The 25,514-nt window shown below is 40.3% G+C and overlaps 1 protein-coding gene across 3 annotated transcripts in view; it reads right to left on the bottom strand.

The window, feature by feature from the left end:
- The window catches only part of AMBRA1 (autophagy and beclin 1 regulator 1), a 131,080-nt gene that overhangs the window by 40,459 nt on the left and 65,107 nt on the right, over nt 1–25,514 (bottom strand). For all 3 annotated transcript variants that reach the window (XM_027642050.1, XM_027642049.1, XM_027642048.1), the window contains 3 exons: nt 12,562–12,672; nt 3,647–3,835; nt 3,043–3,197 (listed from right to left, as the gene is read on the bottom strand). In XM_027642050.1, the coding sequence (XP_027497851.1) occupies nt 3,043–3,197; nt 3,647–3,835; nt 12,562–12,672 (455 nt within the window). The remainder of the gene's footprint in view (nt 1–3,042; nt 3,198–3,646; nt 3,836–12,561; nt 12,673–25,514) is intronic.

Here is a 25,514-nt window from a genome sequence, read left to right on the forward strand (position 1 = left end):
GCAGGCAGGAAGAAAGGCAGGAAGGCAGACAGGCAGGCAGGAAGGGAACAACTGTCAAATAACTTAAAAGAATTTTCACAGAATGTGATGCAGCATTTCTTTTGGGAGTTTTGGAGTAATGTATAATTAAAATATCCACAAAATACTGCTTCAAATACGGCTTTGACTTATTTTTAATTAAGAAGTTGAGTAACAAGCGCTTTGTATTGCAAGCTGTTGGCACAGAGGCAACAAAAATGCTTTCTGATTCTCTCTAATGTGCATTTTAAATTAGAGATTGAAGAATACAGTTTCACCAGGTTCCCTAAACCTTTTTCTACTGCAAAGCTACAAATAGGTTTTTACTCAACTGAATGTGAATATATCAGCCACTGTAAAGACAGTGTGCTAAGAATATGATAAAGTTTCCTACTTAAAAATCTGGTTTCATTTTGCATATCTTGAAAACTATTACAAACTTATGAAGCAGTATTATTGCAAAACTCAAGACAGAAGAAATACCTGTAGTTGATGCACTAATTTTTACAACTAGATGAAGGAGTAATATTTACAAGATTAAAAGGACCAAGCACAAAGACAACCACCAGCACACCAAAACGTTGAAACAATACTCAATGTCATTTGACAGAAAGGCTCTTTAACCAAACGAATTCAAATTGATCTAGCTGTGACCCTGTCACATATGCATAAAGCCCAAAGTCCAAAGTAGTTAGAAATGAGAAATTTTTAACATCTTTAAACACGATGTGGGAAAAGGGAAAACAGCAAATTAGTTAGCAAATCCTGCTAGACTGAATAGATTTAAAAACGTGGGAGAAAGTTTTTTTGGAAGCTATAAATACATGTACAAGAAAGATGAAAAAAGCAACCTTTAGAATACATGCAATCCATCTGGAGAAAAAAAAATTCAGAACTACAGCAGATGAGAAAGACAGGAGTGCAGTGATGTGGAGCAAGTCTGAAAAGCAAGAGTGGGAAAAAATTATACAAAATTTTCAATGCACCAAAACAGCCAAAAAAACTCCCAATCCTGAAAAAAACCCTGTTGTTTTTTGACTACATAAGTAAAGGCTGTTGTCCAAAAGAAACAGAAAAAAACCACCCTCTGCGGGCTTCTGGTAAAACTATGCTTATCACATTACGTACATTTAAACACATTCCAGAATGAGGGGGGGAGAAAAAAGAAGGGTTTTTTTGGAGAGAATTCAAAAGAGAAAAAAAATGAAAGCTGGAAGATCAAATTACAAGAGAAAATTAAGGGAATACAAAGCATTACTTCACTAAATGGTGACTAAGAGCAAGGATACAAGCATTTGAAGACAGAGATGAAGAAATATAAATGAAACATTTAAACAGAAGCTTACTGATTTATCTGGCTATACAGAAATGTCTTCAGAAGGAAGGGCTAGAAGCCATAGCAACTGGAGTTTAGAGCAAATGTAAAGGACAGATGAGAGATTTTTGCTAAAAGACTTCTCCATCTTAGCTTACTATGATATGGTAAAAAGACTGCGAGAAGGGATACTCCAGTTTCTGGCAGAAAAAAGAAATGCATTCCACTAAGATCTTAAAATAACTGAAAGTATTAGGGAAAACTATATTTTTAAAAGGATCTAACAGGATGCTGAATCTATATACTTAGTGATCATATATCCACACAGCTTTCACCAACTGTACTTTCTAAAAAAAAGTGGGGTTTTTTTCATAAATACCTGTTAATTTCTGCCTCTTAAAGAGGCTCGTACCAGAATGGTAGCTCAGAAACAGGTTTGAAAAAGTGCTGACTGATGCACCAAAGAATACCTTAATCACTGATCTTTCCTTGCCTTATAACATGGAGCAGATGGTGAAAATAAACAAGAGTTTTATATCAGCTGATAGAGCAGCTCTCATAATGATGTAGCTGAGGTGATCCTCTCTGAATCATGAGCTGTCTGGAGAGCAACTACAGCATCTGAAGGTGAATCAAGGGATTTCTCCCAGATAGAAGTCTCTACCTAGTGTAAGGTCACTAGACAAATGGCTCCCTGAAAAGCTCCACTGGAAAAGCTCTGCCAAAAGTAATAATAATCAAGGAGGCCTTTAAAAAAAATTGAAAGAAAAAAAAAAGAGAGAGAAAAAAAAGCTTATTCGTGGAATGAATTCCACTATGATCAAGTTATCCCCCAAAGTGAAAAGGTTTGAAGACCTATTTTTAATCTCCTGCAACAAGTCACCTGAACACATGGCCTAGAACTTGAATCCAACCAAAATTTCAGCTTTAGAAATTACTTACTTCTGATTTCTCAACTCTGTGCATTATCAACTGGACATGGCTTTTATTACTTTATAACTGAAGAGCTGTTGTGCTTCACTGATGAACAAAGCAACACACACATATTCTCTTAACTCTATCTGACAGCTAGAAAAAAGATGAAGGTTTTCCCTCAAGTACTAAACGAGTCAGAGTGGGTCACGGTTCAGCTGTCCCACAAAGCAGAAGTACAGAAAGATAATTCCATTGCCAAAATATGCCTACATGCACATAAAACCACAAGCTTGGGAAAAGTCTGGTGAGCCTCACCTTCAGTTTGCAAGTATGATATGAAGCTTGGCTCCTACCCTTCCTTAAACTGCTAGTGGCTGCTCTCCTAGAGGTTAACTGCTTTTAGGAGTGATAGAAAATGATCCTGAAGCCTCAGCTGATAAGCTGCCTTAGCAAAGCCAACTGCAGTACCACAAGCAAGATGCATATTACCCAAAAAAATACGAAAGACCTACTAGGTACTCTGAATGATACCTAGACCTAGGAATGTATTCCACAGCATGGAATGTACTTGTTTGTCATCATATTTGAAACAAGAGAAGTTTCACAATTCTGTTGTATTTACGTCCTCCTGCTACGTTTGCATACCTCTGTAATAAATCCCTTCACATGTTTATTATTCAGTGGGTCTGGAGCAGCCTACCTCTGTTATCATAACTCAGCAACTACTAGGCTGAAGCCAAAGGGACACAAAACTACTGATGAAAACACATAGAACAGGATACACATATACTCACCCTCATAGAGGTTTCTCCACCATGGGGCTGTTGCAGCCTGAAGACTTGAGCAACCATGTGTTCTGTGGAGGGGTGCAACAGGATACGTCGGGAAGCCAGTCCCACCATAACATATCTGCCCATTGGAGACAGGCTCACAGAAATCGCATTAGGGCCTGTGAAGAGAAGAGGGGTTATTTCTCTCACAGGTTGATATCCCTCCCTATGCTTCATCCTCACAGCTTTTTAATTCTCTTCCAGCATTCCCATAACATATGCCATACTAATCCAACTCTTATAAGGGGTAGAGAAGGAGACCTGCACAAGTTACCAATCTTCCAAGACATTTCCTTGCTGCCAGTGTTCTGCCACTAGAACAATGAAGTCCTTTAAGGGATTAAAAAAACCTATCCCTTAGCAGCTTCCCCATAGCAGCACTCTACTTGTTGAGACCATACCACAAGTCTCTCCCCAGCAGTACCGTGTCTGAGGCTGGCTAGAAGGCCAATGAAATATCTCGTGCTTCTATAACTACGGATGGCTATTGCATTTCTTACTGAAGGTTGAAGTTCTGAGGTAACCTCTTACACCCTCCACCCACCCTGATTTCTTGCTGCATGCTTACCAAATCGCTTTGTGTAAAGCATCTCGCCCAAGTTGTGGGGTGCCAGAGAATATACAGCCAGTATTCCTTCATCAGGGAAGCCTCTTTGACTGCTGGGAATGAAGGCTGCCAGCAGCTGCCCATCGGCAGAGATATCACAGCTAGCATCGTTGTAAATTTTGCAGTTTTGGACAAGCACATTCACAGAGGCTACAAAAAAGAAAGGAATAGTGATTAAAGCACAAAGGTTGAACAGAGAATAAAGTAAGATCTAAACCTAATGTTGGAAAATGGACAGTACATGCTAAAGGCACTCAAGACATTTAGCTTCCTCCAGAAGTTTATGAAACATTAATACTCTGATTAATGTAAAATTTGCTCCAAAACGGAGATAAGATACTGCAATGAACCCAGGAAATTAAATCTATTTACCTCCTGGAGCCTTCAGCCAAGAAATAGTAGCAATTGTACTTCATCAAACCCTTCCCTTTGTTGAGTATAATGCTATCCTTTGCAAAGAACAGCACAGTTTAAACAAGTCTTGAATCATGACACTCTGACAAACTCCAGCAGTGGTCTCATTAGAAACAGTACACCTTAATTCATTTCCTTTTCTCTCATGGAGCGCCTAGTTCCCGCTCTTCTCATCTCCAACAAACAGGAGATGAGTGAAAAACTCCTCCCTGCAGATACAGACGTTCATTTCTGACAGCTGATTTTTACACCAATCTTGGAAAAAATAAGTGAGAAAGTGCAGAGACTTCTCCAGCCAGTCCTCCATTTAATTACTCCAATATTTGAGACACTCATACAAATCAGTGAAGTAACTGTTCAGCGGGCAGTAGGGAGCAGCAATCCACAAAACCAGCAATCCACAAAACTTACAAGAAGTTTTACTTTAATGCCTGATGTTGTGCTGCTGGGTGACCCCGTACAAATTTGTATGTACCCTTTGTACCTTGCATATGCAGACTACAAGCTCTTTGGACTACTGAATCTTACTGTGCCTGTGTGCCATTCCTAGTATAATGAAGTTCCAAGGCCTTTTAGCACCATCTTCACCAACAGTTCAGTGGTGCCTTGGTAAGACATGGCTGGCATTATGTTCACTCCCTCAGCCTAACCTAAAGGCACTCCAGTTTTTCACTAAAACAGCTCCGATTATTCCAGGAGGTTTGAAGCTGAAACTGCATATGCTATTTTGGGGATGGGGAAATTTCGGATTGTAGTATTTTCAAACTCAAGGGGATAGAAATACAAAAAAAAAAAATAAAAAAAATACCCCCACCATTTGCAATATGGAAAGTTTGCATGCTAGAAGACTGAACACCCCATCTCCCATGCTTGAAGCTATAGCATCATGCAAAACACTGTCAATTTCTACAGTCCAGAAATGATCTTCTAAACAACCAGACTATGCCTAGCCCAGAAGTGGCTTTGATATGTTCAGCTAAAACTGCAAATGAGTTTACGAAGGCAATTCTTGGTCTAGATTCCTTATTAGCTTAACAAAATAACAGTGCCAAGAATGCTTTGTGCATATTTCTGAAAGTCCAAACTTCTAAATTAAATTAAGGCTGTAACTCAATACTTGAACAAACCCTACCCTTTCTTTCCAACACATGTGTGGAAGAAAGCTACATCAGGGAACTACTATGACTGAAAAACTCCTCACAGTTGCCTGGGTCACTTTTAAGCCAGAACAGTTTCCCAACCCGGTACGCCACATGGCCACACAGATGTTTGCAGTAGCAGAAAAGGTAGCCATGAGAGGGAAGCAGACAGGACTGCCTCTTCTGATTTAAAACACTTGCTGAACATCAGCTTTAATTCTTCTGATCTCAAAGACATTTTTCCTGGGAACTGCTTTCCTCTGTGGTTGAGTATCAAATTCTACTGTTCCATTTAAGAAACTCTGATGAAAAAGAAGATGAGGATAAAAAGTGGACTATGTAATTACATTCAGTACCAAATCACCTACACCTGTGCTCTAAATTTATTCAACCAATTTTTCAGTCTCAAAGCTGCTAAAACCAGTAATTTTCAGCCAAGTATAAACAGAAAAGTGTTGAACACAAAAAGGTAAATAATGGTAGTCATTATCAATGCTGCAATACCAGTATCTAAAATACACATGGCCCTTAAAGAACAAAATGGTTCTTTTGGTTCAAAAGATGACAAAATTCTGGAGTGCTTCATCTGAACCTAGTTGAACAGAAAGACAAGAGAATAAAGATTAAAGACTACACTGCCTAATTTTAGAAAAAAAGTAGAATTAAAATGTGCCCTTTTTTGAAATCTAGGTTTCATTTAAGTACTCATTATGTCACCAGAAAAGAAGACGGGCATCAAGACAAGCTGTAGTATATGCTGTGAACTAGCTAAAGGATGCACAACAATGGGTTGCACTATTGTAATCCCCATCAAACCGGGAGGATTCCTGGTGAGTTCTTCAGTGACTCATTTCAAAACCAGTCCTTTTTATTAGCTTTATCAACGGGCTAGGCACACAGTGGAACTGGCAGATGAATTCTCTTGATAAAGTTGGGTAATTTCATTAACAGAGCATTACCAGGCCACACAGTGAACCAAAGTACACAGAGACATAACAGAAGTGAAATGAAAGAATTATAGAGTGTGTTGACATTTATAAATTTCTGTTTTACTTGGGAACTTCAGTCAAAAACAAGAGAGAATCAACTTTGGTAATCATAGTAAAGACTGAGCCATTCACTCAGTATAACACTGAAAGTTATTAACTGCAATCCTAAACTGCACCAGGGAGCACACTTTCAGCAGAAATATCAGTGCTGACACAAAACCATGTGCTAAGACCACATACAGGATGCTGGGTACAGTTTGGGACAGCCACGTTCAAGAAAGATACAACACTAAATGACAACATGTTCATCAAAGAAGATGACTGGGGAAAATGAAACATTATTTTATGCTTAAACAAATACATAAAACCCCCAAACAAATAAATATGTAACAAAACGGAATTGTATATTGTATTTACAAAAACTAACAGAAAAAAAGTGTCAGAAAAATATCACTTCTCTTTACAAATAATGCTGACAGGTAAGAGAGTAAAAGAAGAGTAAAAGAAGCCATTGAGTTTGGAAACTGGGTTTCAAGCAGAATAGCAAGATTCTAGAATAGTCTGTCAACAGAAGTAAAAGGAGCCAAGAATTTAACCAATAATAAGATAGAATATTAGGAACTACAGGATGTGCTTGCCTAAGACAGCAGAGAGATAGACTACTTGGCTAAGGGTGTCCTTTCTCAATTCCTTTGTAGCTGTACTCTAATCAGCTGTGATCTAAAGAAATGGGGAAAAAAAGAGCGGGGGTGGGGAGGGAATGAGAACACATTGAAAAGGTGAGTATTGGGACTCTCCCAGTCACACCTGAGTTAACTACTTTAAAGGGAGCCAAGCAAGAAAACAAGCAAAATAACGCACTACATATGGAGAGCATTTGCCAGAGATACAACTACGAAAAACACTCTCACCACCAACTCTGCAAAAAACTTTGATTATTAGAAAATATAGTCCAGTCCCTTTTTGTGGGTCTAAGAACTGTTCTCTCTTATTCCTATTCTGCATCTGCCTAAGTTTGCCCTGCATCTCTGGAATCACGATGCAGTTCCCTGAGGTAGCCACAGTTTCTCTATAATGTTAACTACTGTCAGTTGCTTCTCAATATTAGAAGCAATAAAACTGTATACCTGCTTCCTCAGATCAAAGGTATGGGTCTCATTTAATCATACGATGGTTTGAGTTGGAATGGACCTTAAAGATCATCTAGTTTCAAATCCTCTGCCATGGGCAGGGACACCCTCCACTAGATCAGGCTGCTCAGGGCCCCATCCCACATGGCCTTTAATGCTTCCAGGGATGGGGCATCTACAACTTCTCTGGGCATCCTGTTTCAGCGTCTCATCACCCTCCGAGTAAAGAATTTCCTTTTAACATCCAACCTAAATCTCCCTTCTTTTAGTTCAAAACCATTCTCCCTCGTCCTATCATTACCTACTCATGTAAAAAGTCTCTCTCCATTTTTTTTTTTCAAAGTTCCCTGCAAGTACTGAAAGGCTCCCCAGAGCCTTTTCTTCTCTAGCCTGAAAAACGTCAATTCTCTCAGCCTGTCTTCACAGGAAAGAGGCTCCAGCCTCCTAATCATCTTTGTGGCCTTCCTCTGGACTTGCTCCAACAGGCCTAGAGACAGGTCCTAAACAGGACCTATTTATCCCAGGGACCCTTCTGTACCAATGAACACCTGGTGCTTTTCAAAGAGGTGCACAGGCAATGTTTCTTCCTTGTTTCTATAACAATTGAAAAATCACAGTCTATAAGAATCCATGTCTCTTCTCAGCTTTTAAAGACTATTTTTTTTAATCTAATGCAAACTTGGACATTCCTAAGAGAAGAATCCCACATCTTCATTTTTGCAAGATAAGAAATGTTTGTATTTCTTCTGTACTATTTACAGATTCAGGGACACTGACATGTCCTGTACATATCCTTGCAGTTCCATGGCTAATTTTTTCCTTTCCAAGTCTCTAATCCTCTTCCTCATCTAGCATTTACTATATGTCTTTGTAAAACAATGCTGAATTTCGATCACCAGTCACCAAGAGTCTGTGTATCATATAACACAGTTTGTGAGTTCTCCTGCCACAAGTGAACCATCTTTTCCCCTTGATGTGTGCCTGGAACGTAAGTATCACAGATGCAAGTTGTGCTTAACAAGAAAGTGCCATTTACTTCAGTCTTTCAATATTCGATTCACACTGGTATTATGGTTCTTTGCTCTTCTCTCATTTACAAAGGATGAGAGACTGAGGTAGCACACTTAGAACCAAGAGAGCCTACTGTGCTAGCAGAATAAGTCTAAATGTGAGAAGTGGTGATCTCAGTAAGGTTTCATTTTAAGGAACAGTATCTAAGAGGTTTTCAAGACATGGGAAAGATAAGATACCCATGCATTTGACAAAGCCAGAAGCTTTTTGATTTCCTTGAACCTGAGGCCTTATCTATGAAAATGAAACCAATAGAGATTATTTTAGGGGGAAATAGTTGCTATTTTTGGAAAACTGCTTACAACAAGGCTGCCCTTTCATCCTTTGTTTTCTTTTGTCATTAGTCCAGCCACAGAGCTGACAGAACATATCAAAAGAAACATCAGAGAACAAATTAGTCAAGCTGTTGTGCCAACTTGGAGTGCTCACACCTACAGCATTAATTCCACTTGAAGCTGGGGAAGGCCTGGAATGCCGGCAGCAACAGCACTTTTTGCCAAAGGAAAACTGTGCTGGGCGCACCATCCGCTCCTCACCACCATTGTGGATAGCACTTTCTTCACAGCTGTTCCTATTTAAGAAATTGTTTAGCATGCCTTTTTTTCCCTTCTATTAAGTTATTCTGCATTCCACTGTGGATCAGTAAGTATCGATCAAACCACACTCCTCGAGTCCCAGACAGTGTTAGAACAGGACAAGTTCCTGATGCATGACTAAATATGGAAGAACAAGACTAGTTCAGCCACAGTGGCTAGAAATTGAAATAATGAGCAGCAAGTAGCATGAGAAAAACTATAATCAAAAGATATAAACAAGAGACAAAACCTTCATATATTTTACCAATAGGAAGGCTATACTCTACATTGTTTTCAATACTCAGCTGCAGGAATTCTAAGGATATGCAACATTTACTAGAAGAATATTAAATAAATGCAGAGATAGCATTGTCTCTGCTGTCAAATTATTTCTCCACCCTAATGCTGATATGACTGACAATTATAATTTAAGACTGGGTAATGTTTATTTCAGAGCTATTAGAAGCAAAACTAGCAAAAGGAGAGAAGAAATCTGAAGCCATCTTTTTCCATTTTGCAATTAATAGAGAAAGACAGGGAAGAGACTAAAATCCCACAAGTCCCTGTAAAGCCATTTTCCCAAGACCGCTGGGGTCCACTTTTGTGTTCTTGCTGGACTGAGCATCAGTGAGGTTGCTGCTGCAGAACCACATCCTGAGCCTGGGGCTCCCAAGAGTGCTGGGGCCCAGACACTGAGATCACAGGACTGCATTTATCACACTGCTGTCACTTACTCAGATGTGTCTGCTTTAGAGGAAAACATCCTACTTCCAAGCTATCTTTTCTTTGTTTAATTGTAACAGGAAGAAGAGCTGCTTAAAGATAGAGGTTGGCCACAAAGTCATTTTTTTGATGGAGAGTGGAGCTGGCAGGCAGTCCTGAACTCCAGCTGCATCATTGCATCTGCCTGAACTCCCAAACCACTTGTAGCTCCAGTCAGTCCTAGGACATGCAACAGCCCCCTCTGTGTAAGTAGATTCCCTCACAGAACTACCTCTGATTTATAGGAAACAATGGGGGAAAAAAAAGGAGATACTGAGGTCAGACGCTTTACTTGGCAAATAGTTTATCTCCAATACCATGAAGAATCAGGAAAAAACTCCTTCAATCCATCTCTCCGTTAATATATATTTAACTTCACAGTATCTTTAATTTATGTCCCTTGGCAAACTTGCAGCTTGCTTTTGTTCTGTGGCTAGGCAACCTTGGCAAATACCTGGTTTAGGATGAGCACAGTTGCTACATCTTCATACAACCCTACTAGACCCTGGCAGAAGGAGATAAGGTTAACTAGTCTAGATATGCCAGAATTGGACTCAGCACACAAACAGAAAGAAGCAAAGTAAAACTAAGTATCTCCAAATGGTAATAAGACAAGATGGACAAGCCAAGTACTATGTAGCACAATGTAGAGAGTCAGAAGGGCTGGGGACGGACTTGTAGCAGAAGTGTGGCCTACAAGAAAGGCACAACAACAACAGAAACCATACCCAGCTAACTGGAAGCTATTTCAAAATAAAAGCATCCTGGTAGGGGAGAGGGAAAAGATTGAAATATTGATGTATTGAGCAGCAGATGGTTCTTAATTTCTACGGGATTCTATAAATTATAAACAAACATCTTATGTTTGCCTTTTTTTTTTTTTTCTTCTAATTAGCAGCTGCCTCCTCAACAGCCAGATGAGGCCAAAAAATAAGCTATGAGCAGCTGAAGCATCCTTCAACTGCTTTAGAACTTGCAGGGAAGTCCCAAAGGATTTAAGTTGCTTCCCCCTCTGACTTCATCTTTATTCTCTTCCAGAGTCTCATAGGACCACTGAAAGTATTGCCATGTGGCAAAACTTTGCCTTGAGCACTGATGCCCACAAGCAGCTGAGAGGAAACATGGTCAGGACAGGTGACTTAAACTGTTCACAGGGATCTTCCTGTGAAGAAGATTGGTCACTCCTGGCCGGGAGTGACCAATCACTGTTTGAGGATTGGATGGGCATCGGTCAGCAGGTGGTAATTGTCCTATTCATCACTTAGTTTTCTTGGGTTTTATTCTTAAACCCTTCCCCTGTCCCCTCTTTCTCTCTCTCTCCCCTCCTCCTCCTTTTCATTACTATTTTTGCTATTGTTATTGTTAACTTTATTTCAATTATTAAACTATTCTTATTTCAAACCATGAATTTTATCTTTTTCTGATTGTCCTCCCTGTCCCGGAGGGGCAGGAAGAAGTGAACAAGTGGCTGCCTGGTATTAAACCATGACAGCCAGACTGGATGGAGCTTTGACTAACCTGATCTATTGAAAGATGTTCCTGCTCACAACAGGGGAGGTGAAGAAGATGATTTCTAAAACTCCATTCCAGACCAAACCATTCTTTGATCTGTGATTTCAATTCTCTGTATCTCTGCTACTTCAGTGTCAACCACATGTGATCCTTTTGTGAGTCCTTTCAGCAACAGGACACTACCCCACAGAGACCTCTGTAGTCCGATATGTAATTTCTGGAAATGCAGAACCGACAGGGCTGGAACTGGGAGAGTTTTCTTAATTCATTTCAGTGGCTATCTGTGAAAGCAGAAGTCATTCTGAAAAAAGAATCTCTGTTCTCCCTAAAAAAGTCAGCCCCTCAAAGCAGGACCTAATCTGCTTTTGCTGAGAAGTCAAGCAATGAATTTCACATATGCACAGATATGGCCCAAGCTAAAAATCACTGTACAAAGAAAAATTCATGAATATCTACCTCCTAGCTTCATCCCAGGCTGCCACAAACATTTCTGCAGCTGTGTAAGCAAGCTATATCAGGATACCATTCTGGATTAAAATAGCCTTTCTAGTCAAGTTAGTTTTAGCCCTGAAAATGTCATTCTTTGATCAGCTGACCACAACCACCAAATATGCTTGTGCCTGCGTAAGGAAGTCTCTTCCAATGCAAGAGCTAGCTTATGCCATGGAACACATGTAAAACTATGGTCTATGGGAAAGAGAAAATAAATAAGATCAGTAATAATGCTTATATTCCTGACTCAGGAGCAACTTTCACCTGAGAAATGGGGCAAATCACTGCTTTTGCAAATGGCTAGAAGGTACATCTACTTCCCGGGGCTTCCAGTACTGGTGAGCAACAGACCAGGGTCCTGATTCCCACAATGTATTGCAGCACTTTAATCCACACTAATGTCAGTAACTTAAGAGAAATCAGACCCAGTTCATTAGCAGGTTATAATTTAAAGGTATAAAGACAGTATTTCTCTAGGAACTTTTTAAGTAAGAGAATGAAGAGATTGGAAACAGAATTCTAAAACAATGGTATATGCTCACAGAAAAGTGCCCCATTTATACATGGATTTGCTGATAGCAAGAATACACAAGCTAGACAGAGCAGGAACAGCTCTGCAAGCTTTAAGTCAACTTTCTCAAAAGACTAAGTATTTTATAGTTCCAAATGCAACATGACAATCAAGTAATCCAAGGCCTGCAAAATACAGCTGCCTTTGAAATATCCTAGAGCTTATGGTAGCTCTGGTTGGTACAGACTTAAAAGACGGTACCAGTGCCATTTCTAGCTTACCATTGCTGATTTCAGGCAGATCAAATTTAGTGAAGTCCCACCACTGCAGTCGGTAGGTGGTGTTGGCAATGTTGCTGGCCACAGCTGATTGTCCATCCCCAATCACAGCACCTACAGAAAAGGGGGAAATAATTAGCAATTTAACCTCTATGAGATTATCCAGAAAAAAAGCTGGGGAGACAAAACCATAGAAAACCTTTCAAAATCCAATACTCAAAACTCTAGATTCTTAAAAAACCTTATTTACAGAAATGGCAACATGTTCCCAATAAGCCACAGAACACAGGAAATTAACAGGAAAGCATCTCCCTGCAACATATTTCTGACAGAAAATAAAGTTGATAAGAGGTAAGACTTGCCCAGACACATAAGGCAGAAATCCTAATCAATTCATTTGGTGCAAATGCATTCTTACTTATCAATACTAGTGAAGCTGTATTTTCACAGACCAAAAAACTTTTAGTACAGCTATGAAGGCAGATCAGAATACATACTGATGAAAAACATTGCCTTGGCAAATTACACACATTTGTGGACATAATCATTGCTACTACTGTAAACTTCACTCAGAAGATACAGGTTGCCTACAGTATTTGCCACATAGTAAAGGTTGTAACAAAAAATCGGCAAGGAAGACCTATGAGCTGGCCCTTTGCTGCTCTAGGTAGTCCAGCCTATAGCAGACAAGGGCTGCTCTGACTCTAGGCAAGTGACATGACCCTTGCTAACCATCCACAGATTTGGACAATAGTCCAAAGCAGAAGGCAAAGCAGAATACCTCAGAAACATCACAAAGAACCTAATTTTCCAGGTAGAAAGCAACAGTCACTGGTAACTCACGTGAGCATACATTTGAGAAAGCTTGAATGCATTAAATGTGATTCCTAGGGAGACAAATGGTGAGGAGAAACAGTTTTAGATTATAGTACTACAGTCAAAAATCTCATGCTATTTGCAGTCTCTAGGGCCTTCCTACCTGCAGCCCTTGTACTTCACAAATGCTGGCACCCAGAGAAACTCAAGGTAATAGAATTTGGTAAGGGAGAGCAAAACAAGATCATCCCCAAGCACAAAGGACTAAAAGCAAAGCCTCTAGAGTCTATGCAGTCTGGATTTCAGTACTCAAGGGCTGCTCTTCTGCTATCTTGCCTCCAGCCCTCATGTGGAGAACAGAAAATAAGCAGTAGGATTTGCTGCAGAGAAACAGTAACTAATATCACCAACAAGACAGCAACTGAGTGAGGCAAGGAAAATGCTCTGCAGAGACAGGCAACAGGAATTCTACTCTGGGAACATAATTCTAGAATATTGATCTTATTACAGTTATTACAAAGTTACATCACCTCTTAATGAGTATAACCTTTGTAGGTTATACAAACTGGATATATATATAAAATATAAACTAGAGAAGAACATACCCTAGGAGAATAACTGTGCTCTCCCTCTGCATCACCGAAGCCTGACAACATCACTTAACTGCTCCACAAAGAGCAAATTCATCTAGCTCATACAACTGCTGCACCTACTGCTACAAGTATTATAAAAAAAAGGAGTTGGCAAACAGTTTTGAATTTTCTTCTGTGAAGATTCTGATCTTCTCATCCCTTTGCCTGTAACCTTCAGGTTAGTTACGGTGTTTATTTAAACCTCTTCACCTCCAAAGGCAGTCACATTATACACAGAGAAGCTAACAATAGAAAAACGCAGTATTACCCCACCTACAGGACAGTCCCACACAAATTTCAGAGCCAGCAAAGGCTACCAATTAATGCTAATGCTCCAAGTAACAGATACCTTTATCAAAGGGATTAGGACACAGGGAATGTAGAGTGAAAGGTGCATGTTCAGAAGGATTTGACCCATTTCTCAAAAGCTCCAAACCAGTGTACCTAACACTAACCACAAATCCATGATCTACATGCTTTTATTAAGTAATTATCTCTACTTATCCTAATTATGCAATTGAGCAGTGCAATTATTAAATTATATCTATATACATATAACATTTGTTATATGTATAGTGAAGTAACATTTGTATCACAAACCCTGCCAGATACCTCCCACATGCATGCATATACTGTCCTACAGTAAAGATGATTAAAAGCATGCAAACATTTCAGACAATCAACCTATGGAGAAAAATACCCCCCAGCACAGAACTATGCTATCCTAACCGTATGCTATCCTCTTTGGTTGACAGGGAGACCATTTGAGACCATGGGTGGAAAACTTAAGAAACTTAAAATCCTCACTACAGAGCTTTTTTTCACCTTGCAGCATGAGAACTCATTCTCAGCTGGCTTTGCCCAGTCAGGGTTTCAGCCTGGACGAGAGCAGAAGGTGCTGTTGCCTCTCAAGCTGCAGTGTATGTAATCTGGAGGAAAACAACACACTTCATCTTCTTAAATGTGGGCAGCAACAGATCAGCTCTTACAAGCAGCTGTTCTCACCAAACACCTGACACTCCTGTTTCCTGGGTCTTCCACTGTTCGATGGGATCACAAGTGACTGCAGTGGGTACCCAAGGGTCTCGGGCTTGTCACCCTCATGAACAGAACGACCTTTTACTGCAGAGATGATGTAGATTTCAAAATGCTGAAATCCAAAGCAAAGGCCAATTGAAATGCAGTGAACGTAGGTTTGATTGGCAGTTTTCCTGCGTCTGTCTATCACTGCGTAATAAACACTGGGTGATGGCAGAAATGAAGACAAATGCTTTCAGCAGCCCCCCTTCTTCCCCCCACCACCCCAATCTCCATCCACCCCCGCTCAGCACATGACAAAAGAGTTTAAAGAGTGGGGGGAAAAAAGTCTTAACAAAGACTTAAAAAAAAATCCTCAAATCTTTTCTTATAGGCCACCTACATGTGACAGATATTTATCCATCAGTCTCAATCTCCTCAGAGGATCCAACGTATCTTGGCATATGGAGAAATGAACCTTTGCCAGTCAACTATTGCTCATTTATGAATCAAGTCATGCAAACCAACGTCTGAGTTTAGACTGAAAGGGAAATAAGGGGTCCAAAACCACTTTCTGTATCACTCCAGAACTCCCTCAGTGAAAAGCAGGGTAACGCTGGACTACTACTATCAAACACTCAGAAGAACTAATACTCCAGAGCTACACACAAACTTTAGGGTACAAGTTTTGAGAACATGAAACATCTCTATATTATGGGAATTTCTTTCCCATGTATTTAACAGAAACCAGAGCTCAATTTTTTTCTAGACTTACTATGGGGGAATCTGCCAGACACTAAAAACTTAACAGTAAAGTTAAGTTTTTAGTGTCTGGCAGATTCCCCCATAGTAAGTGAAAAAAATATTAGGATGCTTACAGATAAGCTTGAGGAAGCTGAAGAATCCCCTTACCTAATTTATGACTCAGCCTGAGGCAGTGATTAGGCCCTGGTATAAAATTCCCCCTAGATTAGTACTTGCATCTCTAAGCATGAGTATCTTTGAAAAGTAATTACCTTTTTACGAAACCACTTGTAACTGTAGCTCATACTGTGGTTATCTTGTACTTGCAGAAAAGATCTATCACAGCTGAAGAATTTTACAGGTACTAGTTCTAGAGTTACTGTAATCCAGGCTCCAGGAAGTCCAAAAGACAAAACAAATCTATTTGATAAATCAAGGATAAGGCTCTTTGCTGCAAGAATACACCAGATTTTTCTCAACCAGTTCTGAAGCAATTTGAATTCAGCCAAAATGATTATTGGTCTCTGAAGCCTAGGAGATGAAACAGGTTCTTACACATCTCCAACTGTGAAGTATTTTATGGAGCAACCTGGTTTGGGGAACTGTCTTTGATCACAGTAAATACATCAAATATGAATTTGACAAGTCTCAACAAATCTCTATTCCAGGCTACCATGAAGACACAGCCTTTGAAGTGGCCAAGGTAACTAAAACTGGGCTAATGCTGTAGAAACAGTATGCATAGCAACCTGGTATTTTCAACAATTTATTTTGCTTGTTCTTCAGTGTACTAGCAAGCTGTAAATAGGAAGCGGGTAAAATTATTTTCATGAATGGATGCACAAAATGCTGTTAAGAGTAGTTTGGCATACACTAAGCACTAAAGGGATTTTAAGATTCAATGTTAACTGAGAAAGCCTCTAAGAGATCTATGCCCTTTGAAGACTGAACCCTCAAAAAGCTATTATTTTTCTTTACTGCACATGTATAAAATAAGAAGAAATGTAATTTCCCATTAGTGTTCATTCCTAGTAGAAAATTTCCTTTTAAAAGGGGCAATACTTAGCATGAAGAGTTCCACGGTACTGTCAGCTATGGGAATTTGAGCAGGCCTCAGCTGGTAAGTAAAGATGACTGTCCTAATAGGAGCCGAGTCCAGTGCCCAAGGGCTCCACTCACATTGTGAACAATGCAAACATCATATGGAAAAGGGAATTTTTCAGCCACAAGTTTCAGACTTCAAAAGGAAATCAGTTTATTTGCAAGGAACACAAACAAAAAATGAACACGTGCTCTGCTCAAAGCCCCCATCTCCAGTACCGTCAGGATGGCTCCTTGACATCTTCCTATATTTCTTTGTCTGATCATCTAACAATTAATATAGAAATGCATTTAGTAAGCATTTCTCTTTGATGGGAGGATCCAGTTTTCCCTCAGGGAAACTAGAAGACATTACAGTCCTTTTCAAGTGCATCTCTTCTTATCTGAATTGTTTGCACCTCACCAAGCAAACTGGTAATTTCAGGCTTCTCTGTTGTTGTTCACTGGATAGAGATCCTCTGCTCATGTCACCCAGCTACACACAGAAGTTGGAAAATCAGATATGCAATAGCATGGCGAGTTTCCAGAACCAGCAAGAATTGGGCTACTAATATTCACACAGAACCTCGCAGATGAGGAAAACCCTGGACTTGATGAAAAATAAGGTATCTTATCATAGCCTTTGCATGTACACATTGGAGCAAACAAATGTCACTGTTCAGGAAGCCGTCATCCTACTCAGGGTGACCAATAAAGAACAAGCAGTTTTAATTTCCTTGCTGTAGCTACATCAAGCCTCTCAGCTTCTGTTAGCAACAGATCAGGGTCTAAGTCTCCAACCTGCCAAGAACTTTCTCCAACCATTCAATATCAGATATGCACTGCTGAACAGAAAAAATCCCAAACAAATAAACTGTAAGGAATTCACAGAATCACAGAATTCCTTCCTTCTACCTCCCAAATCACTACCAATCATCACCTCAAGTACAGTCATAACACAGTGAAAGTCTACAGCATTTAAGACAATTTTTGCACACTATTTATCTGTAAGAATCATAATCTCTCATGCCATTAAAAAAACCCCACAAACAAACAGCAACAAAACACACAGAGAAATACTATCGGAACCATGGGCATACCTCAGTGTCTTACTCCTCACCTCAATGATGAGTTAAGAGAAAATAACTGCTCAACAACTGCTAGAAAGGAGAAGGGATGAACTGGAAGTGAGAGCTTGACTTCAGCAACTGAATACAAAGTTAACAGTCATATGCTATTAATGATATGTAATTATTTAGCTTATGCATGGTTTGTAAGTTCATTCTTGTAGGGTATTAAGTACAATTCAACAGAAAACTGAAAATTCTGCTTGCAAAAGAAGCAGAGTTGCAAGCCTTAGTGGAGCTCTTACATTTGTACAACTCAAATGAAACTGTTAAATGCTATTTTCTTCTTTATAAGAAAATCTTCATGAACAAGGACTGTTTAAGATCAGATGTTTGCTTTCTCATTTGTCACTTATGATGCTCTTAGTTGCAGTCAATCTGAAGCTCCATGCAAAGGCTCCACTACACCGATTGTTTTACACTAAGTAACAGCATGCATGTATAGACCTTTAAAAGAGAAAAAAACCCACTTGTTTAGGGACCAGCATGAAACTCATGTAAATCTGATGGTGCGTAGAGTACTGGAATGGCATGTTAAGAGATGGAAGTGTTCCATGAAGCACTCGGGTGGAAATAAATGTCATCAGGCTACACAGCCAAGGGAAATCTTCCTACAAATTGAGGTGCTGTATCACCAAAAGAGCTCGCCAGGAAAAGGTTATGGAAACAGAAAGAAACATCTGTTACCCTTGGTTGAAACAATTTGCAAGTTGTTTGAGAAGTGGGTGGTCAAACAAGCTTTCTCTTTTTTTATTTAGGACCCTTGCTGGGAAGGGTAGTCAAGGCTGGAGTCTTTTATCAGCTAACTGCCGGAGCTGTTAAAGGAAGTTTCTGCAGACATTATCGCTTGTTTTGAGATCCTTTCCTTATTTCCATGTGATAGCGGCATGTGTTAAAAGCATGCCTCATACTACCATATGATTCAAGCAGTAAAACATGTTTCCTTCAGTATAGCCTTTTAGGGAAAATATTCAAGCACTAAAAATATATTCCAATCTGCATTTCGTCTAACTAATGTTTTTGTTTGACCTTTTCTGTGTATTTTCAGCCTTTTATATGATTTGTCTGTATGCATAAAGAAATCCTAACATAAAACAATGAGTAAATGGTTAGAGAAAAGGATTTACCCTTTCTGCATAATTTCAGTTATTCCATACATCATAAAATCCTCTGATACTTACAGAATCAGGTATAAGAGCCATCAAGCTACTGCCCTGGTGAGGGAGTCAGAACCCTATTTACTGGAAAATACTGGGGAAATAAAGACAACTTTATCTTGTCAGTGTGAGGAGGAACAATAATATGGGTTACAGATATTCTGCATCTGGAGGTCCATACCAATCTACTAAAAAAGTCAGTGAGATAATATATTTGAAATCAGCTCCCAAGCAACTGATGCTGCAAGAGAAAAGTGCTTTTGCAAATTAATCGGGGGGGAGGGGGGGAAGACGGCAGCGAAATGAGGCCAAGACACACTGCTAGATGAAAAGGCAGAAAACAGTTGAATTTTGCAGCATCTAAAGAAATGTATATTCATTTCCTTTGCCTCTGAACCCATGTATGAGGGCATATTCACAGCCCTCCTCCCTTGTAGGGTTCCAAAAATAGTAGGTGACTCTCCAAATCAAAAGGCCACATCTCTCCTGCCAGAATTTAAGTTTAACAAAATCCCTGGGAACGTGAACTAGGAAGGTCTCAATACCTAATCTGTGCTGTGCGTCACCCAGGGTTTTTCCCTCTGCTAACTCTGCCTCTTACGATGCCTCTGCTCTGTTGTCACTGAATGCTATGCTTCTGCTCCCTCCCATCACTAAGTCCCTTGCATCATTACCAAGCCCTTCATTAAATGCTGTTGGAAGTCCGCTTTTTAACCTCCACATCTGCGTACATTCTCTGCACAAAACCAGAGCAAAATCTGTGCCTGGTAGGCATTTCCTTTTGTAAAACTCCTTCTTCTTTCCTTTTCTGACTTTTCAGAGCATGAAATGTGCCTGCTAATCCTAATTGCCTCAGATGGAAAGCCTTGCAGAGACTAGTCAAAGGGGGCATCCTTCCACCAAGCAGCTGTGAGCAGGCACCAGAGACTAAGTTCTTGAGTTTCCAGAGCTCCCATCTCATTTTGTTGCCTTTATGAAGAACATAAGGACAACCTTCCACAAATAGCTATAAGGGAATGGGGACCTGCCTCCCAGACTTCCCCTCCCATGCCTAAATGGCCCTTCCAGTCCAAGAGCACATTCTGAACTCATTGTGTGACCTGACTCAAGGTAGGCAGTCCTCAAATACTGCTGCTACATGTCAAAATAAAAAAGCTAAATGTCTGGCTTTTCAGGGTCATTTGCTGATCTGCATCCCAAAACCAGCAGTCTTACTGAAGAAAAAGTTTGTAAGGTCCCACTGGCACATCCACAGCTGGCCTTTTCATTAGCAGCGCCATGGCCAGTATCACAGGCACTGAGAAACTGAATCAGTATTGCATTAGGATATTTTTGCCTCCAACAAGCATTAAAGAAGTTAACTTTCTGGTCTAGCAGTGTTGTCTGGATTCAGAGGAGTATTTCCACCGCAGCAACAAAAAACTCCTTCAGAGGGTTGCTGTTATTGCCTAGCCAGAATATTCTTACCAACCGAGGTTTGTGTCCTCCACAGTTGTCACACCACATGGTCTACTAGGTCTACTGCAGTTCACTCATCTAACATCGATGCTAACACAGTATCCAGTCTTGCCATAAACTTTTGTATATAGTTTTCATTAATTCAGAGGTCTTGCAATTTCTTGAGATTTTCTTATAGAGACTGTTTGCCAAGACCCTTGCCAACTCTAGCCCATATTCCAGTCAGGTTATACTTTATCATCAACTCTATAGCTCATAAGTTAGTGTGGCCACAGTTTTAGTTCACACTAAGTGATTTCTCTCCTGAGAAGAAGCCCAAATAATGTTGTAACAGCACTCCCCATCTAACCAATATAGCTATGCCAACAGACAGATGTAGAATAGAGGCAAAAATAACAAGTGAAACTGCTCTACACAGAAAAGCCTTTTCCATTGTGAGTGTGCATTTTAACTACATGAAATCCTATTAATCCAAACAAATCAGCAAGCCAAATGCCTGCTACCGCCTCTGCAGCTCTTATTGCAAGAATGTGTGCTTAGCACAACTTGAAATGTGCGTGTCTTATGCCAAAACACCCATCTGCAGTGGAGAAAAAACCTCAGCAGTATCTTTGTAGAACACATACATGCCTTATCAACCACCACATTGCAAAAATACAAACTTTCACTAACCCAAGAAGCAGTATGTTCCCTGGAAGGGTTTGAATTCTGGAGATTTAACTGTGTATCAGTACAACAAGCTTCCACACCGGAGCCACTTTTCATTGTGGAAATACAGTATGCAATATTAATAAAAGCACCAAGCACAGAAACACATTCAAAGGCTTGTACTTGCCAGTGAATGGAAGACTTATAAAAACTATTACTATCCTTAAACACATTTCAGGACTGCTGTATTACAGCATAAGCCTTGTTTATCCAAACTTGCAATGGAAATGCTGCATCAGCTTAGTGACACAGACTGAGTGATCACCACAATACAGAGCACTAAGCTAAACACCCTCAATGCTTGATTACATTCCACAGTCATAATATCCTGTGAGCAGGACAGGTCTGCTGAGGAAATTTGTTCTGAATTTGTACTCATCTAGGTAGGTTAAGTCACGTGCTCTCAGAGAAAAATGCACCTCCATTAATCTAGGGGGAGGTCCTGACAAATAAACTCCATAAACTAACAAAGTGTCTTAGGGCAAACAAAAAGCAGACAGGCAGAATTTATAAAATGTATTTTAACATGTATTCATTAAGAGCCTCTTGTCAGACCCATATGTCCTGCAGTCACTGTGTCTCCAAAGAAAACAGACATTAACCTTGCATAGGGTTAATGATGGAATACAGCATTAACAATACAATACACCAATACTAAGCTGGAAAGACATCACTAAAGAAAACAATTTACAAGATATCCCCAATCTAAAGAGCAAGGAGAGAAGGCAGGACAGGAACTGGAAAGTAAGCAGCCATACTTGTTTCTAGGTAGAGAACTGTTTTATACTGTTTTCTGGGTAGAGAACAGAGAGATAGTCAAAAAAGAAGAAAACTGAGAAGGCTGAGAAAACACAAAATTCAACAGTAGTTTAAACTCATGTGAAGGTAGTTTATAAATTTAAAGTATGGTGAGATGCAAAGGAGGAAGCCCAGGCTGGAAGAACATAATGGGGAGAACCACATTGTTCCAACTGAAAAAGAACATAGTAAAAGAAATATATAGTAAATTAAATACTTGGCTCTCGTAATGTTCTGAACCCTTTCTGATGGAGGAAGCTTTGAGGGTGGTTTGGCATGATCTAGATGACAGCAATGGAAACCAGTTTCATTCCTTATTGCTACTAGCTTTAATGCACAAAGCACGTTGCAGCATCTCAGTGACTCACAGGGATCTCCGTATGGAGCCAATTCAGGCTCAAGGGATGACCTAGATCCCAGTGCATGTAGAGTAGGACTGACAAAGCATGTCAGTCCACACCTTGATGGACCATGTGTAACAACAGGAAAGTAATCATGCAACATCTGGAACATCAGAGCTCCCAGAAGGCAGCAGGACTCCACCAAGAAGTTTGACCAAACTCATAACCTTGCAATGACTTCTGTAAATCTGTGCCACAGCTCAGTTCAACCCAGACAGGTCCAATCCACTGAAATTACAAGAGACTACAAGATGAAAAGAGACTAACACCTTATCACATTATTTTAAAAAGTATTAAAAGTCAAACTCAAAGCCACATACAGAAAAACTAAGGCAGCAGAAGTACTTCTTAGCTACTCAGCATGCAGGCCCTGTGCTACACAATGGATGGATACTTGAGATGGGTTTTATTTCTTTTTTAGGGCAGATCTGACCTTAATCCAGCTTGAATTAGCTCATAATGCTTCCAGAGGGTGCTAAGCAGACCTGTCCAAGAAGCTGCTGTACAAAATAACCACCACAGCTATTCCATACAGCATTTATGAGCAAGAATGTAGGGAAATTCACATGGTGAAAATAGGGGAATCACAATTTACTAGTTTATGGTAAAATTTTAAATTATACACAAAAAAGATCTGGAGCAGGCCATGCTTTACTGGAGATAGGGGGTCACAAACTAAAAAGAAACTGGTGAAAGGTTAAAACATCTCATCCTCACAGCAGGAGAGACAGAGGTCCGGCTCCTACAAGATCAAAGAACCAGCAGTGGTACATTCTAGCAGATGATAAGTACTCCAGGCCAGCCTCTCTCAGTCTTAGCATTCAGTGTAAAATTACAGTCCCAAATGACAATTTTATTAGGCCTCACAAGTCATAAGACAGCAGAAGTTAGACAGTAGCTCACTAAAATCACAGGAGCAGAGAGACTGACATCCAATTACAGCTATTTTCTTTGCAAGCAGAGAAGTTATGACAGGACTTTGCCTTCAGCTTTCCCTGTTTCTTGTGTCAACAGACATGCATATATCTATGAATGAGGGTTCTTCTGTGAAACCTCATCAGTCAAGCTGGGCCAGGAAAAGACAGACGCATACTCTCCCTCTTGCACCCCTTCCATGCCTTCCAGATACAGAATCCAATAAAGTTCTCAGTGAAATGTTTTCTCACTTTACCTTTCAAAATCTTTGCAAATCTGCTCATTCCATGTGGCCTATGAGCTCTTTTTATTTGTTTTGTTATTGAGTCCCTCCCCAACACAACTTAATGCCTTCCAGTGTTTACCATCAGTCCTTCTCTCTCATTTCATCTTGCTATGATTTCCAGTCTGTAAGCACTACTAGTTACTTGCCTCCTCTCCACTCTCTTTTTCCTGTGTCTTCTTTACCTTCCACTCTGGCAAAGTAGTCTTGGATTTCCTTCATGCTTTTCAGCATCCTCATAATGGGAGTAAGGGAGTATATATGTACATGTTGGGTATTTGCCTCCTTCCCCCAGTCATGCTCCCCACCAGATTTTGACCCTGACCCATCCTCAATATCAGGACCCATTCCATCATCTACCGCAAGATAACTCTTATGAAGACCATCACCAGACCCATTCCCTCCACTAGACTTTTCTCTTCTACTATGGCATCTCAGAGAAGTCTGAGATCTGACTTGGTTGGTCTATCAGGAACCAAAAGACAAGATCCTGAAACAACTTCTGTGTGCAGCACACCAGGAGACATCACATGGATGGGTGCATGCATGCCCACACCATGAATGCTAATACGAACAATTGTTTGAAAGGAGACAAAGTGTTTCTCCAGCTTAACTGAAACCCACGCCTGCAATCCCAGCTGCCTCATCACCACCTTTGACTCATTCCTCAAACCCTCCCCTCCTCCAGCCTCCATTTGTCTATGCGCAGAATCCCAGTTGCTTATAAGAAAATTACCAAGCGACCTTACCTCCTCTATCCTTTCAACCTTCTCTTCCCCTCCTGCAATTCCTCCCATCATATACACAAGAATGTTCCCAACCCTTCTAAGCACTTCACCTGCCTCTATGATTTTACTGTGTCAGTTTCTATCCCTTGACATTTGTCAGTAAACATTTGTATGCTCTGCTCCTCCTTCTCACAATACAAATATGCATTAACTTCTGGCATCTCTAAATTTCCCAGAGACTCTGGATCACAGTTTGGATGTCTAGGGTGAGAGGACGAAATGCATTTACCCCCATATGTCCTTCTCATTTCTAGCTCTTAAACTGCACCCTAAGAACTCCTGGCAGTCACTTTTCTTTTTCCTCTCCAGCACACCTTCTGTCTCTCAACTACTACTGAAGCTGCTCTACTTCTAGTGACCCCCTTCCTGGACAAAGCTCAGGACTAGAACTGTCATCATCATCTCTTTATTAGAAAAGGTGGTAATATTTTTGACTCTTCAATTACTCCTCCCTTGCCTCATGTGAATGACTGCCACCCCCCTACCATTACCATCTGTCCTAGTTAGAACAGCTGGGACCAGTTCATCACTGTATGGGTGTAACCCAAAACTGTGTATTCTATAGCCTTCCATGCCATTTCCCAGAAACTGTTATCAATAGACCATTTACACCATTTGCCCAGAGAAGGCCTGACTCCTCAGGCTACAAACTGGGTGTTAAGAGGCCTGTGAGATAAGAGGATGCTCCTGTCCTCACACCCATTGTGGAACTCCCGGCCTTGAGGGAGGTACTGGGCATTCCTGCCTGAACTGGAGGATATATAATATTGGGGTCTTGGGACTTTTTTAACCACTCGTGGGATCCAGAGGAAGACTGCAGACCACCACTCTCAACCAGACTGCAATGACCACTCTTGACCAGACTGCAACAGCACTCTCACCAACAGGTTTTCCCCTCTCCTTTTACTTTGGACTCAGGGGGCCCAACAAACACCACTCTGTTCATGCCTCAGGGTGCTGGGTTATACATTTGGGTTTTGTGGTTTAAAACCAATTGTTTGTCTGTATAATCGTACTTATTGTATTATTTTA

Source organism: Corapipo altera, unplaced genomic scaffold, assembly GCF_003945725.1.
Source record: "Corapipo altera isolate COAL_440 unplaced genomic scaffold, ASM394572v1 23b, whole genome shotgun sequence".
NCBI classification, from domain to species: Eukaryota; Metazoa; Chordata; class Aves; order Passeriformes; family Pipridae; genus Corapipo; species Corapipo altera.